The following is a 15730-nucleotide window of genomic DNA, read 5'->3' on the forward strand; positions in this document are numbered from 1 at the left end:
AGCTGGATGGGCAGCTGAGTGACTAGATAGATGGACAGACATGCATAGGCATGGAGAGATCAGAGGATGGACAGACTTATGCAGGTGGATGGACAGATGCACATCTGCATGCAGGCGATGGACAGTTCGACAGACTGATGGGTAGAGGGGTAAATTGCATAGGTGCTGGAGGTGAAGTTTTTTCTGTCCTATAAAGGGTTTACAGTTTGATTCAGTGGCTCTCAGCACCCCCACTCCACTGATCCATCCAGAGGACAATTAGTAGACAGATGAGCAAGTGGACAGGTGGGTGGATGGATGGCCAGGGGAATAGGCGATGGACAGCTGGCCGGAGAGACAAATGGGTGGGTGGGTGGGTGGGTGGACACATGGGTGGACAGACAGAGACTGGTGGATGAATGGACGGACAGACGGGCGGGGGGTGCGTGGATTGGTGCGCAGCCGGACAGCTGGGGGCGCGGGGCGCAGAGCACCGCGCGCACGGACAGGCAGACGGGCGGGGGCGGGGCAGAGCAGCGCGCGGACGGACGCACGGCCAATGACCGCGGGAGGGGGCGGGGCGGCCGCTGTCCCCGCCCCCGCGCTCGCGGGCCGCGGCGCCTCCCCTTTAAGGCGGCGGGAGATTCAGGCCGCGCGGCCGGGTAGGGGACTCTGCGCGGCTGCCATGGTAACGCCCCCCCCCTTCCCGGGCAATGGGGGTGAAGGTGGCCACCCCCCCCCCCGGCATAGGAGTATCCGGGGCAGGAATCCGTGGGGGGAGCTGGTCCCCCCCCCGAGGGGTAGGCCCTGGGGGGGTGGGAGGAGCCTGTTCCCCTTGCCCCCCCCGAGGGGTAGGCCCTGGGGGGGTGGGAGGAGCCTGTTCCCCTTGCCCCCCCCCGAGGGGTAGGCCCTGGGGGGGTGGGAGGAGCCTGTGCCCCTTGCCCCCCCCGAGGGGTAGGCCCTGGGGGGAGCAGCTGGTTCCTTTGGGGAGCTATGCCCCCCCCCCCCCCCCAAAGGCCCTGCTTTGTTCCTGTGTTGCAGGTCAGGTTTGACCTGGCAGGACTATGAGCCGCTGGTATCTCCCAAGGTGCATAATTGTACCTGGCGAGTCCTGCTGGTCCTTCATTTGCCTGGAAATTGGCCCCAGCCATGGGTGGGGAAGAGACCAAGCCCTGCCTGGCAAACCTGAATGTCTGCGTCTGTGGCCTGCCACCGGTCTGGTTGTGTTTAAACCCCAAAGTCAAAGGCCCAGAAGAGCAAAGCAACCTGGCAATTCAGGTGTTGTGAGAGATGGGGAAGGAGGGGCTGCCGGCTGAGATGTACTTGCAAACAAAGCTGATGTCTCTCTTGTTCTGTCCCAGGCTTGCGGGCTGCAGAAGCTGTTTGCTGTGGAAGCGGAGCTTGAAGACGAGGTAAGGAAAAGGCTGTGGACTGTGGTGGGCCAGGTGAGAGCTAGCCAGTGAGGGTGGAGCAGGAGGCTGCTAATGTGTCCTTAGGCTGACTCCTCAAGGGCGGCATAGCCATTTACACCAGCTGAGAACTGGGCCCAAAAAGTCTTGTCTCCTACTTCAGCTTAATCCCTGTTTACACAAGAGACTCACCTGCAAAGTGTAGAGTAGGTGGGACAATGTCCCCTCACTGAACTGAAGTATGGGGCTATGTAGATTCTGTGATTCTCCTTTGATTTACAAATAAGTAAATGAAACTTCTGGCTGCTAATAATACCACCACTTATCCAAGGACATGCTGACAAAACATCTCCCAGCTCTCAAATCGTGTAAGTAGTTAGATATAGCAAGAGAGAACAGGAGTGTAAATTATGGACCCAATAATTGTCATTGTATCCACCCTGTGTGAGACTTTCACTGGTCTGTGCTTTATGGTCCTAGTTCAGGGCTGGCAATTGCTAGTCTCTTATCTTGGGGCCTTTATAGCTGTACTGGCTTCTTAAATTAAAGGCCAGGTTAGTTGAATCACCTGAGCATTTCATGTAACGAAAGCTTGATGATTGTGGTGCCTTGTCTGCTTTTGCAGGATTTCCTATTGGCTGTGGAAGATGCAGAGAACCAGTTTTCGGATTCGGTCCCTATGAACTCAGGATGCTTGAGGCCCTCTTCCTCTGGGCCCAGAGACCCAAGCAACCCCCTCGCACCAACTGACGTGTCCCAATTACCCGCTCTTTCCAGTACCGACATGCTGTCCCCAGTCTTTGGGCTGCAGAACCTTCCCAAGCTGAAAACGGGGGCTGATTGCTCTTCCAGCACGACACCTGGCCTGAGGCCTCTCACGGGGGTGAACAATCGGATTGTGGATCCTCCAGCTGTGGGCTTCAGGACTTTAAAGAACCAGATGACCCCTACGTTGGCAGTGCCAGGCCTGCACACTTCAAACCGGCCTGCTCTGGCTGAGAAGTTCAGTGTGCAGGTGTGCAGGAGGGAGGAAAACAGCTGTGGTCAGACAGCATTCAAAAAGCTTCGGATGGGAGATCCAATGGTGACTCCTAGCCCTGGTGGCTCAGTCTCTCCTCAGCAGGAGGGGAGTCGGGCCATCTCGACAGGGACAGACAGGACACAAACTCCATCCCCATTCCAGCAGACAGACCCTGCTCTGAAACTAAAGCTGAGGCCAAGCACAGCAGGTTCTTGCTCATCTCAGTTTAGCCTAGTGGCTCCAGGTAGTTCCTTGGTGAATGCAGTGCCACAGGGCAGCCCTGCAGGTGTGTCTTGTGGCACCATCTCCACTCCTAGGTGCCACACTCCAAGGCCTTTTCTAGCAGCTTGGGGTCAGACTGGAACCGAAGCAGGCAGCCCTTCTGTGACTCCAGTAAAGGCTCCAACTCTCATCTCCCCACGGAGTGGCAATCCAAGGCCACCAGCCCCACAGATGCCCAGTCAGGGTGGTTCCACACCCACCGGGCCCAACAGCAGATGGCAACCACCTCTTAGGCTCCCCACAGGACCACGGTCCTTGATGACTTGTGTGGAGTCACCGATTTCCACCTCCTCGAGGGCTCCCTATTCTGCTGCTGCGACCCTGCAGACCCCCGTGGTTACCAATCACCTTGTGCAGCTGGTCACGGCGGCCAACAAGACGCCCAAGGCTGCTGGCTGGACCTCTTCACGGGTGAAAACTCGCCGCTTCCCAGGGCCAGCGGGGATTCTGCCTCATCAGGTAGGACACTGTTGCAGAGGAGGTGGCTGATCTTTCAGTGGGAAACCACATATTTGAGTTCCTGACACCAAGAGTTGTGTGTGTTGCCTTTCAGCTACAATGCATACACAGAGCACACTCCTCTGGCCACAGGGTGAGTAAGGAATGGATGTTGTTACCCTGGACTTCCTTCTGCATGGGTGGTCACAGGGAGTATTACCTGCATCCTCCTATCTTCATGGTGGTCAGAAAGGCAGCTACATAGTCATAAGCCCAGATCCTGAGAGGTATTTAGGAGCTCAAATTTCCTTCTATTTCAGTGGGAGTTAGCTGTCTAAATACCAGTGAGCATCTGGGTAGTAGTATCTCAGTATGATTTGTCCTAGGAATCCCTGACATTGAGACTATTTCAGGAGCATATGAAATCTCTGGACAACACTGGTGATAAGAACACTGCTTTGGGGGCGTGACGTAGAGGAGATTGTGTTCACTGTTTGCTTTGCTATGCTGTATGTGGTTCCTACTGTCCTGTGCTACTCTGTAGTGGATGGGATCTTTGGGTGAGAGCTCTTGAGGGAAAGCAGGTAGGGAATGGTCCAGGCTGCCTGTCAGCTGGGCGGGTTATACTGTAGTAAAAAAGGGTGATTGCTATGTGATCTGGGTAACAACCCTTGGGGTCACTAAAGCACAGAGATGTTTGGCTTGTTTTTGATACTAGATTTACCCAGTGTTGCTCAGGTCCTTAACGCGAATAAGTTTTGTTTTTCTTCATTTAAATCCTTACTCTGGGGTGAGGCTCAGGGGTTCAGTAGGCAGGCTGCCCCAGAGGAAGAGAACTATCCCAGCCCTCTCACGGAATCACTGAGGGCCAGGTGAGAAGCACCTCTCCAGCCACTGCGGTGCCAGCAGGCACAGCCAGGGGAGGAGTGCATGTCCATGGCCCAGGTTCATTTGCCCCCTGTGCTCCCCACCCAGAGAGGAATGTAGCAAACAGTGCACTTTGCCCTTGCTCCCTGACGAAGGGGAACAGCCAGCAATTTGCATAGCTTTTTCCAAAAAAAGGCTATAGTGTAGACCTAGCCTAAGAGTGTGGAGTTGCACCGGTGTCACTGAAAGCAAGGTTTTGCTGCTGATGAGTGAGAAGGAAAGAACCCAACATTGACTGAAATCACAGGGGGATCTGGCAGATTGGCGTTTAGAAAAAACTGTCTTTTGGGGACAAAACAGGGAACCTCGCTGGAACAGTTTGAGTCACTTTTCAGAGTGGAGCTATGTTTAGATGTTTGTACTGTCCTGGCTACGTTTCTCCCCAACTTTCTGTAAAACCCGAGTAGACCTGACTGGGATGTAAAATCCCATTTTAGTTAGTTAGCTGGTTAAATGGGGGCGGGTGGGTGGGAAGGCCACTCCAGCCCAACCAGGCTGCTCCCCAAGTACCAGTTAACCATTCTGTGATGCCCAGTTGGTGGACTGCGGGTGAGGGGCTGCTCCTCAGTCCCAGTTAATCATTAGCATCCCTAGACATGACTATGTCTTTATGTGAAACAGTCTTTGGGCAGAACAGATGTGAAAGTGAGATTGGTTTGATATGGGGAACAGTTGTGGCTGAGATCTGGTGCTGTTTCATCTGAACCTTCAAGATTTGGATCCATGCTAACTTGCACCTTAGTCCTTTCCAGTAGCCGCTTATTTTTTGTCCTTTATGAAGCCGTAATTCAGGGGTTCCCAACCTGGGGTACACGTACCCCCAAGGTGTATGAGAAGCTTGTCAAGCAGGTACAGGGAATATTTGGTAAATAATTAGATTATCCTAATTGAAATATTTCAAAAGTGGTAGTGGTAGTGAAAAAAGTTGCGGATTCTGGAGTCTAGAATTTATTTCCTTTCATATTGAATAGGGGGTATGGGAAGATTTACTAAAAGCTAAGGGGGTAGGGGGACCGAAAAAGGTTGGGAATCCCTGCCCTAGTTATTCTGTGAGGTACGTATAGGTGCACGCACAAATAAGTCACATGGGGAGTGGGGGGGGGGGGGGGTATGATCAATGCCTTATTGGTAGGAACATATCCTTTTCTTGTCCCCACAGCTTTTATCCCGGTCTCATTCAGATAGAAGGAGCTTACTGTGGCTAACTAGGCAGGCATCAGAGCTGAGACCAGTTTCAGTTAGACTGGTCAGAAACTGGTATTGGCTCCCTGGTCTAGGAAGACAGGCTCACAGCCTCTCCCCAACCCTAGCCCTGCCTGTTGCTCTTTCAATAAGATTTGTAGCAGAACCTCTTTGTTTTTTGAAGGATCGCTTTGGAGGCCCCAGAGATTTGTTGAGAGAGTTGTGAAAGGTGTTAAATGCCTCAGATGTCCTGAGCGCATGCCTTGTCCAGCTGAGAAGCTGTACTTACAATTAACAGATGCTTCTCTCTCCTAAGGATGGTGGGAAAAATCTGGAGGAAATCCTGATTTCTACTCCTCAGACTCCAGCCCATGGAGCCCTGGCAAAGCTTCGGACAGAGGTAATACCCTTTTCCTCTATTCCCCATTGCACGCACCTCTGGCAAAAACAGCATCAGAATTGGGCACAGCACCCCAGAGTGAGTCTGCTCCTTGCCGGCTGCATCCAACAGCATCATGAGGCATGGTACCAAAACCTGTTTCTAATCAGGCAGCATCTTCAGGCTCTTATTTGCCTATGAATTGCTGGTTGAAATGCACCTTAGCAAAGACAGTCAGAGAGACCCAAAAGCTTTAGAACCCTCCAGGGATCTGGGCAGCAAATAGTCCATGAGTACAGACCAAGCGACTAGTACTACTTGGCTGACAGCTGCTGCAGTCAGATGTTCTGCTAGGAGCTCCTTACATGCTAATCATCCCTGCGACAAGGGCATTTTGTGGCAGCTGGAGGCTAATGGACCATTTGTGTTCTCCTCGGGGCACAGCATTGTCCATCCACCCCACAGAATGATAGTACTTTGGGGTCCTTCTGGCAGATCTGAAGTGTCAGAGACCTGGATTCAAACTTTTCTCACAGTTCAGAGGTTGTTGTGGAGCAGGGATTTCTGGCCTGGGCTATCTCCATTGACCAGCATAGAAATGAGTTGGAAAATACAGACTAATGGGTCATCTCGCCTGTCCCCTGGCAGGAGGGAGCATAGGATTGTTTCTTCCAGTGCTTAGTCCAGTTCTGACCCCAGCTAGGAACTGTCAGTTGTGGAATCATTTCCCCAGGGAGTAATCCTGGTTGGTGTCCAGGTGCAGTTGCAAGCCCTATAAGGCTTATTGGAGCATTTGAGCCATGATGGGCCAGCAAACGGTTTGGTGCTAATGCCTTACTCAAGGTACGTCTACGCTACAGAGACTACGGAATCATAACTACAGCCCCATAGCTATACTGGCATAACCCTATAGTACTAATGCAGCTTTACACTGTCGGAATCCACCAGTGTAGGAGTGCAGTCTTCCTGGATGATGGTACAAGCTCTGTTTGTCAATGTAGCATCGTCTATTCCAGGGTTAGATTCAGCATCCCTGGATTTTTCACACTCTTGACTAACGTAGGTATGTCCGCCTAACTTCTAAGTGCAGACCAGGCCTCAGATATGGGTAGGCTTGGCAGAATTTGATCTCTCTATCTGTTAATAAATCTGACTCATAATAGCAATGTTGATTGTTTTAAAGCATTTTTTTTAGACTTTCATCTGTTTAAATTCCCAAAGCTGTGGAGAAATTCCTGAAAGGGGGGGTTTGTACAGCTATTTAATGACCCTAGACATTGAGATTTGAAAAGTTAAAGCTTTATAAGATAATGCACATTGTCAACATCTCATGTCAAGACGTAGAAAATAAATATTCTTAAATCAACAAATCGTACCTGTGTTTTACTGTTCATTTGCTAGTCAGTTTGTAACCAACTTAATTCCAAGCCAGAATCCAAGGATTCAGCCAAGTTATTGGGCAGCATGTTCTCTTTGCCTATCTATACTTTTGATTCTTACTGGTCGAAATATTTTTGGGTTGGCTTTGTGCATGTTCTGTGAAATTGACATGTTAAGGATTTAATACCAAGCCCAAATCAAAAGGTAGGGGTATTTTAAAATGCTTGTGAGTCGCATTGATTCAGTGGAGAGGTCAGCTCGCCTTCTCCTAATGCACCACTTCGAGCGAAGGCTCTATCTCTGCATGGCCAAAGAGATGCTAGTACAAGATACATTTTAATTTGATTTTGAATATAGTGACCATGTCCATCCTGTGACTCCAGGAATTGCCGAGTTCCCAGCAGCCAATAGAAGAGGACTTTGGAAAAGGTCCCTGGATTGCCATGAAAAGGGAGCTGCGGCTGGATGAGAGAGACCCCTCCTGTTTCCTCAGAACGTACAGCGTGGCCATGGTGCTGCGGAAGGTAAGGAGGGGCCTGTGCGGAGTGTGAAAGCTACTTCCCGGAAAGATGAGTTCAACTCCTTTGTGTTGTCTCTGCGCTGGCATCTCCCCAGGCGCTCTCATCACCTGATAGTCTTGGCTTCCTTAGCCATGTAGTTCAGGTCCAACGAGATGCAACCCACCTGCGACTGCCTTCTCTGGGGAGGGCAGATGTGCCTGGTAAGATTTGTCTGAAGCAGCGGTTAGCTGGCAGTTTCCAGTTGTCACTAGGAGGCAAGGAACTTCTAGTGCTGGTTTTGTGAAACAGCCAGTGCGACGTGAGATGAGAACTCCATTGGCTCATGTGCCTTGGCCACAAGAACTCAAAGCTAATCTGGCTTCAGTTTAGCAGTCAATTAAAAGCATGTTCGGGAACCCCATTTTCTCAGTCACGGTCATGTCCCTGCTGCCACCACAGGGAGCTAGATCCTGTGCTCTCTAGCGCATGGAGTCCCAGGATAAATTATCCCATTCTCCAAAATGCACTGACCCGTGGAAATTGTCTCCCAGCACAAGCTAGTGTCTTAAAGATGGCTGTTTAAGGCTCATGCCCTAAATACTTTATTATGTGGATAGCCATATATGGCACTTTTATTGTCAGAACCGTTAAACAGTAGTCAGTTCTCTCTTGGGCATACATTGGCATGGTGCCCCGTACGCCCAGGTGTCTGCTAGAACCAGGTGACTCTGCTTGGTTGACCGCTTTCCAGTAGGCACAGGTGCTTCTATCTAGTGAGTGATCATCCAGAATTCACACAGGTGGTTCTATCTAGTGAATGATCATCCAGAACTCAACACCTGCAGGTAGTTGAGTCTCATTGCAGCATTCAGCTTGGCCAACCATGAGTGCCTGTCACAGGACTTCTGAGCTGCTCTCTGACTCAGACCAAGTTCATTGCAAAGGCTTTGATTAAAATAAGTCATTTGATCTTGTTTGTCCAGTAGCAACACTTTTGCCTGTACCTGGGTCCTTTTTTCTTCCGCCTCCTTTGGAATTTTTGGCCCATTTACAGTGCAATGGGGTGTCTAGAGCCAGTAATGGAATTATTATATTATATTATATATAGAGGTATACCTATCTCATGGAGCTGGAAGGGACCTTGAGAGGTTGAGTCCAGTCCCCTGCCCTTGTAGCAAGGCCAAGTACCATCCCTGACAGATTTGCCATAGATCCCTAAATGGCCCCCTCAAGGACTGAACTCTCAACTCTGGGTTTAGTAGGCCAGTGCTCAAACCACTGAGCAATCCCTGCCCCCTACAGTTGGGCTAAGAGGGGGAAGTTGTGTGGGAGGAGAAAGGGGGTGTTGAAAATAATTTAGCCCAGATCAAATTAATTGGGAGATCAAAGCAGCCCATGTTTCTTTTTCATACAAATAGACACCCGCTAGCCACGTTGCAAATACCCTGGATTATAAAAAGCCACTCACACCAGAGGGCATTAATGCTATCCTCCCTCCATTTGTGCGCACATGCTCAGGGAGGCATAGGCTGGAGCATAGAAGTTGAAGGCTGCTAATAAGTTTTGATCCGGGGTGTCTACTCTTCTCAGCCTGAGGACCGTCTGTGTCCTTTATAGCCTCTTGTCCTCTTGGTGTCTGCTGCAGATGACAAGAGGCTACAAAGGACACAGACGGTCCTCAGGCTGAGAAGAGTAGACACCCCTGGATCAAAACTTGATTTATTGCAGTAACTGGTGTATGTGGCACCTGCCAGCCCCAGTGGGTGTTGGGGTTGCATTGGGCTGGGGGCTAACTAGGGATGTTAAAATGCATTTATTTAGACAAACTGAAAATTTCAGCAGTTACATGGGAGCTGCCTCCCCTTCCTCCCTCTCTCCACGGGAGCTGGCACACATGTAAAAGCCAGCTCCCCACATGTAGCAGCTCCCAACTTCCTTCCCCCCCTGCTGGTGCCTTTGATACAGAGGCAACAGCGGTGAGGGGGAGGGAGGGGACACGACTGTGTGTAACCGGGTACACGTTCATATCCCTAGTGCTGACCATGCACACGGTGAGACAGCCCCTGCCCCGAAGATCTTCCAGTCTGTCTAGACAAGACCAAATGATCCCTGTGTGACAGCGGTGGGACATGGGTACAGGGAAGGAAAGCAACTTGCCCAAGGGGAGGGGTAGATATGTAACGGAGGCTGGAATTGGACCATGGTCTCCTGAGTCCCGGGTCAGGCCCTCCAGCACCAGGCGACCCTTTCTCTGCTCGGCAGTGGCGCTCTCTGTCCCCTGTACAGGCAGCGCTGAAGCAGCTCCCAAAGAACAGGGTCCCCAGCATGGCAGTGATGATCAAGACGCTGACACGCACCAACGTGGATGCTGGCGTCGTGTTCAAGGACCCTACCGGTAAGGGAGGAGGTTAACCCTTTGGGGTGAGGGTCACTGAGGCAGGTGAGCAGGGCCAGTGACCAGCGGAACTATAATCAGCAGCTAACAGCTGGCTTGCTTTCAAGTACAAAGATCTAGTTTCTCTGAAAATATGTGTAGTGCCTGCCTGCTGGCTTTCTCTGTGCCCTTGGGGCCTCCCTTGGTCTCCTCTGCCTCCATCACCTTGGTGCCCCCTGCTCTTCTGGACCACACAGATGAGGCATGTCGTGTTCACCTGATCAGTGGCCCATCACCTCTATAGCCTCTGCCTCTAGCTGTGGCCTGTGTTTTTTATTTCTAGCTGTAAAATACACACACACACAGTGTATGTAGGTGGGTTTGGTTCCTTTCTGCTGCCTGCAGCAATCAGCTGCCATCTCTCAAACGTGAGACTCGCTGGTCCCATCTACCTCTGGCCTGCTGTTAGCTGAGAACAGGCCTCTCCACGCTGTGTGGAGAGAGGAGCCCCTCATTGGACCTCAGAGAGGGATGTGATCAGCTACGCCCCATCTTCCAGGGGCCAGTACAGGACTGAGCCTGGCAGTGTAGCCACAAGAGGCCTCCTCCCTTCCAGGAAGCTGGGCTGGAAACAGCAAGATGAGGCGCGTTGAATAAGCAGCCTTGTAGCTTGCCCTCTTGTCCTGATCTCCTTCCCAGGTGGCTTGCTGGCCCTCCCTCTTGGAGACAGCCTGGCTTGGCCCATGCGTAATGGCTGCTGCAGTGCATTGTGCCACAGCGTAGCACTGCTCGGTGTTGGGCTGACCGCATCTGCCCTGTGTTGCTGATGGGTTCTCTGTCCTGTCCACAGGAGAGATGCAGGGGACAGTGCACCGCCTGCTGCTGGAGGAGAGACAGAGTGATCTGAGGCCTGGGTCGGTGCTTCTCTTAAAGCAGGTACCTCCAGCAACAGAGATCAGGGCCAGGGTTGGGTACTGAAGGACTCTCGGGTATGTTTTGTTTCTGGAGAGAGACCCTTCTTGCAACAGGAAGTCCTAAAAGCATCCAGTTCTGGGGATGTGGATTTAATAAGGAGCCCGCAGATCCATGTGCTGCTAGGTCACTGATTTGCATCCAGCCCCAGGTGTCTCTTCCTGCTTGTATGGGTAGGAATGGTGTCCCTAGCCTCTGTTTGTCAGAGGCTGGAAATGGGAGACAGGAGGGATCACTTGATTCCTTGTTCTGTTCACTGCCTCTGGGGCACCTGGCACTGGCCACTATTGGCAGACAGGATACTGGGCTAGATGGACCTGTGGTCTGAGCCGGTATGGCCGTTCGTACGTTAAACACTGGAATAAATTGCCAAGGGAGGTTGAGGAATCTCCATCATTGGAGATTTAAGAGCAGGATAGACCAGGGATGGGCAATAATTTTGGACAGAGTGGGGGGGACTCCAAGATTTTGGAAAGTGGTCAAGGGCCGCACTCTTCCATGATACGAATGGAGGAGGTGCAGGGTCTGGGATGGAGATTGAGTGCAGAAGGGAGCTTGGGGTAAGGGATGGGGGTGCAGGAGGGAGAATGGAGTCTGAGAGGGAGTTTGGATGAAGAGGAGGTGGTTGTGACCTAGGGCAGGGGACTGGAGTGCAGGGATTTGGGATGTGACCTAGGGTAGGAGGGGATTGTGATCTGGGGCAGGAGATTGGGGTGCCAGATCTGGGTGGGTGGTATGTGTACAAGAGGGGGGCAGAGGGTTTGGGTAAGGGAGGGGCTGGGGTGCCAGAGGCAGGCTCTGGCCAGGAGACTTACCAGCCAGCAGCCAAACCCACCTGCCTGCAGAACTAAGGCTTGCAGAGTTTAAAACATTTCCCAGACAGCACACTTGCCTGCCCAGCCTTGTGCTTGTGTGAATAAATGCACAGAAGAGAGGGGGTGTGGTTCTTCTTGGCTGCTTGTTATTCAAACAAGCAGCTCCCATTGGCCAGTTTCTGGCCAGAAACCGGCCAGTGGGATTGTGCTGGGGGCAGGAGCAGCTCCTGAAGCTTTCCTCCCTCCCCTGCAGTTTTGAAACAGAAACGGGGCCTGTCAGCCTGGGGCTCCCTGCTGCCTCCATAAGCCAGATCCACTGGCTTGCTCGGCTGTATTTTGCCCAGGCCTGGGTTAGACACACACCTGTCAAGGATGGTCTAAATGGTGCTTGGTTCTGCCGTGAGGGCGGGGGACTGGACTGGCTGACCCCTGGAGGTCCCGTCCAGTTCTAGATTCTATGAGTGGGATAGGCAGGGAGAGCTCTTGGTCTTTTCCTACTGGGCAGCCATCCTGTAGGCAATGAACAATTGACCCAGGTTTTCCGCCGTGGGGGTTGGCTGGCCTCCGAGGCCAGTGACTGAATGGGCCGTGGAGCCTGAACTCACCCGGCTGTCCCAAGGGGGTGGGGACGTGTCCCACACTGCCCCTGCTTTGGATTTGGAGTAGCGGTCTCTGGCACTGCCAGTCAGCTGTCACGGAGGCTGGTGAGGCCTGGCGCTTGCACAGCACTCGGGAGCTGCTGAGTCTTCCAGTGGCACCTGCCCGTTGCCTCTCATGGGGTGAGCCACTGGGAACCAGCAGAGTAGCCTGCGTATAGGCGAGTGGCCTTTCGCTCTCATTGCAGGTGGGCGTGTTTTCCCCGTCCCACCGCAATCACTACCTCAACGTGACCCCCAACAACCTGGTGAAGATTTACCTGCCGGAGTCCAGGGACGGGAGCCCTCTGCAGCCTTCACAGGAGCATGGGGAGATGGGCGACAGGCCAATGCCTGTGTCCTTAGAGGTACAGCGCAATGCGGAGCAGAGAGCCGTGCTAGATGGCAGGGATGGGGGGGTGGTCTCCTGTGTGCTATGGGGCCAGCCTGGCCAGGGCTAGGAGTGCTCTGCTAAGAAGCCGAGCCTGGCTAAGGGTTGTTATGGACTCAGGAGGAACTGCCTGGTTCCTGGAGGAGGCTATTTTGAAGGTAGTGTGGGGGAATAGGGAGACTTCAGGAAGTGAGGGTCTCACGCTGTGGTGCTGAGAGCAAACAAAGGGAAAGCTCAGAGCATCTCAGCTGTGTCTGGCTTTTTGTAGGTCCAAAGCCCAGCTGAAGTCCAGCAGGACTTTCCCGCGAATGCTCCCGGGGTCAGGACCACCCCTGGGGATATGAGGTGCTCCAGGAGGGACGGAAACAGCAGGTGGAGTACAGACCCATCGCCTGGGAGGCGACTGCTGCTGGGGAGCCATGGAACAAGCGAAGCAGGGTCAAACAGACCTTCCCAAAAGGAGCCCCTGGGGGTTGAAGCCTGTGACATGGGTAAGGCAGATTCTGCTGCAGATGGTATGGGCCTTGTGCCCCACAGAGCTCCGCTTGTTGGGTGCGTGGGGGAGCTGAGCTCTCTTGGAAACTTTGATTCCGGTGGCGGGTTCCAGGTACTCAAGAATCTGGCCCACCCCCCAACTAGCCAGATGCCTTCTGCTGGTCCTGTCGTATTGGGGTCACAGCTACCATTGGTAGGAAGTCATGGAAGAGATGTTAGCTGGTTCCCTTAGTGTCATCTTTTATTTTCCCCTTTCCCAAATGTGTTTAATCCTTACAGAGAGGTGGGCTCATATATTTGGCACTTTAACTCCTGGGGCAAAAGGTTTAATCCCCCAGTAACAGGGACTAGATGCCCCCGGGGATTAAATGGGCAACTTTCAGAGGAGGTGGGAGAAACGGACTTGAGCCCCTATTCTCCCATCTGCGCAGATGACCTGGACGGGCTCCTAGGACAGTTGCCGGAGGACTTCTTCTCTGCTTCGGGCATGGAGAGCAGCTGGTGACCTCTCTGGAGTGCCGGCGAGGCGCTGATTCCCCCAGATGGATGCTCAGCCAGCGGCAGAACCCCAGTGTCACGGCAGAGCAAGGACTCTGACCAGTGAGGTGACGCTTGTGTCTGCACAGGGCTCTGAACGGCAGGTGCGTTCTGTGGCTGCGAGCCATGATGACGGGACCCTGCTGACAGATAGTCTGGGGCTCCCGTTCGCAAAAGGGGCGATGCCGGCAGCCCTGACAGGGAACGATGCCTGCCTTGCTACCTTGGGCAGCAGCAGCCTCGTAGTCTGTGCATGGAGCCCTTGAGGGGTCGCTACCTGCGAGTGACACAGCTTTCCCCTCCAGTAGCCGAGTCCTGCATTAAATGGGTGTTTGGGACTTTAACGTGTGACGCTCTTTCTTTGGCTGCCCAGCCTCCTCCACTTTGATTTCCTGCAGAGCCAGCCTGTCTCCTCGCCGGGGGAGCATGGGGCTGTGTGGGGAGCCGCGGAGGCTTGTGTTAAACTGGAGTTTGTCTCCTTCTAAAGCATTTCCTTGAAGCTGGCTGGCTCGCTCCTGCAACGTGCCTGTTGGCCTCACTGGGGACTGACACAGGCAAGGGCTGCGTGATCCAGCCTGCGACAGGAGAGGAGCTGCTGATGAGGGCGACAGAGTCCTGGATATTGGAGTCCGATCCTCGCCCCCGCAGAGCAACCGAAACTCCCATCCGAGTCACTGAGTATCAAAGGGAGCTCAGTACCTTTTCAGGAACAGGCCCGCGGCTCCCCACAGACAAAGGCTTGTGTCCAGTGCAGCTGTGTGGGCGTCGTTCTCAGCTGGGCACTGGGATGGCAGCCAGGGCCAGCCGGAATCCCTACGCTGTGCTTGAGATGGTGACGGCTGCACTCATGTCCGGGCCAAACTTTTACCAACTGCCTGGCTCCCTGCTGATCTAGCGCTGTTCTGGGGAAGCTTCCCAGGCTCTGATCTTCGAGAGATGCGCTTGTGTTATAAAAGAAAATCAAATCTCTCAAGGTGATGCAGAAGGCACCATCCCTAATAGTGAGCAGACGGTGTTTTCCCTTCACAGGAGTCATCCAGGGTACAAATTCTCCAGCCTGAATTCTGCGCTCTTCTATTCTGAGTTTGGTCTCAGCTGGGGCAGTTGGAGGACACTGCCCAGCTAGGAGACGGAGCAATTCCTGTCTCCGGAGAGCTGATATTGAGAAGGCCTCAGGGCCTAAGTCTGTTGTTTGTCGGCACCACTCAGAACTGGGCCCTGAGTCAAGACAAAGTAACTACAGCAGGTGCCTGGGGGCTGCGGTGCGGTTAGGCAAGGAAAGGGAGGCAGCATTCCTCGCCCAGCATTACACCTTTCATCCCATAACAGGGGTGATGAGTGCACTCAATGTTACAGGTCCTTCCCACCCCCCTTGCGGACTCATCCCCATTGTGCTGTGGGGTGTAGGTAGGGACAGCCCTGCTCCCCACTCAAGAGCCAAGAAATAGTTAACGCTGCATATCTGCCAAGAAATTCCCCCTTAGCTGCTGTAGGTTTGTTCTACCCAATGCATTCTCCAAAGCTTTATCCTGCCTGAAAGCACCCTGAGCTATTTACTTTCCACTGCTTCCTCTTCCACGGCCTAGCACGTCTCATTAGTAGCAAGCATTTTTCACCTGTACAGTGTATTAATACTCAGCTCGCAGTCCTCAGAGCCCTTTACGAAGAAGGACAGTATCGTTAGCCCCACGTTACAGGTGGTGAAACTGAGGCCCAGAGGACAGTGCCAAAACTCACCCCACAGAGCTGAGAATAGAACTAGGGCTGCATCTCAGTAACCCCCCATGAGCTGGGTTACAGCATTACTGAGCCGAGACGATAGGCCTGCCTCCCCTCGGCCTGCCGTCGCAAGTCAGCAGCCCTGCCTGGCTCTGGTGTGCCAAAGGCACAAGTTCATTTCTGTCACTTGCCTCTGAAGTCTTGCCCCTTTGCCGGCCCCACCAGAAGCTTCCCACGCGTGGAACTGAGCTCTCCCTGCCTGAGTCTGCAGAGAGCCTGCAATGATCCCTCAGAG

At 53.1% G+C, this 15730-nt stretch overlaps 1 protein-coding gene across 4 annotated transcripts; it reads left to right on the top strand.

Moving 5' to 3' along the window:
• The first annotated feature begins 527 nt into the window (after nt 1-527).
• Nucleotides 528-15664, top strand: HROB (homologous recombination factor with OB-fold). Of its 4 annotated transcripts, none has more exons than XM_089773968.1 (10): nt 528-667; nt 1341-1391; nt 2014-3150; nt 5555-5638; nt 7381-7521; nt 9784-9892; nt 10722-10807; nt 12503-12661; nt 12953-13175; nt 13611-15659. In XM_089773968.1, exons 1-10 carry the CDS (start codon nt 539-541, stop codon nt 13682-13684), a joined length of 2193 nt encoding a protein of 730 aa, XP_089630094.1. In that variant the 5' UTR covers nt 528-538; the 3' UTR covers nt 13685-15659. The 4 variants fall into 4 exon arrangements, with proteins under 4 accessions (XP_089630094.1, XP_089630095.1, XP_089630096.1 ...); XM_089773970.1 differs by having other exon boundaries at nt 547-641; nt 13611-15657; XM_006125720.5 differs by lacking the exon at nt 528-667 and adding an exon at nt 1015-1257 and having other exon boundaries at nt 13611-15661.
• Nucleotides 15665-15730: the final 66 nt, after the last annotated feature.

This window comes from Pelodiscus sinensis, chromosome 29 (assembly GCF_052426305.1).
Source record: "Pelodiscus sinensis isolate ZL-2025 chromosome 29, ASM5242630v1, whole genome shotgun sequence".
Classification (NCBI taxonomy): domain Eukaryota; kingdom Metazoa; phylum Chordata; order Testudines; family Trionychidae; genus Pelodiscus; species Pelodiscus sinensis.

What these genes read in the sequence shown, in the direction of transcription:
- HROB (XM_089773968.1), top strand. Translation starts at nt 539, where the DNA reads ATGACCGCGGGAGGGGGCGGGGCGGCCGCTGTCCCCGCCCCCGCGCTC. An exon ending in TGGCAAAGCTTCGGACAGAG is followed by an intron (nt 5,639 to 7,380) that starts GTAATACCCTTT and finishes CTGTGACTCCAG; the next exon opens with GAATTGCCGAGTTCCCAGCA. An exon ending in GGTTGAAGCCTGTGACATGG is followed by an intron (nt 13,176 to 13,610) that starts GTAAGGCAGATT and finishes CCATCTGCGCAG; the next exon opens with ATGACCTGGACGGGCTCCTA.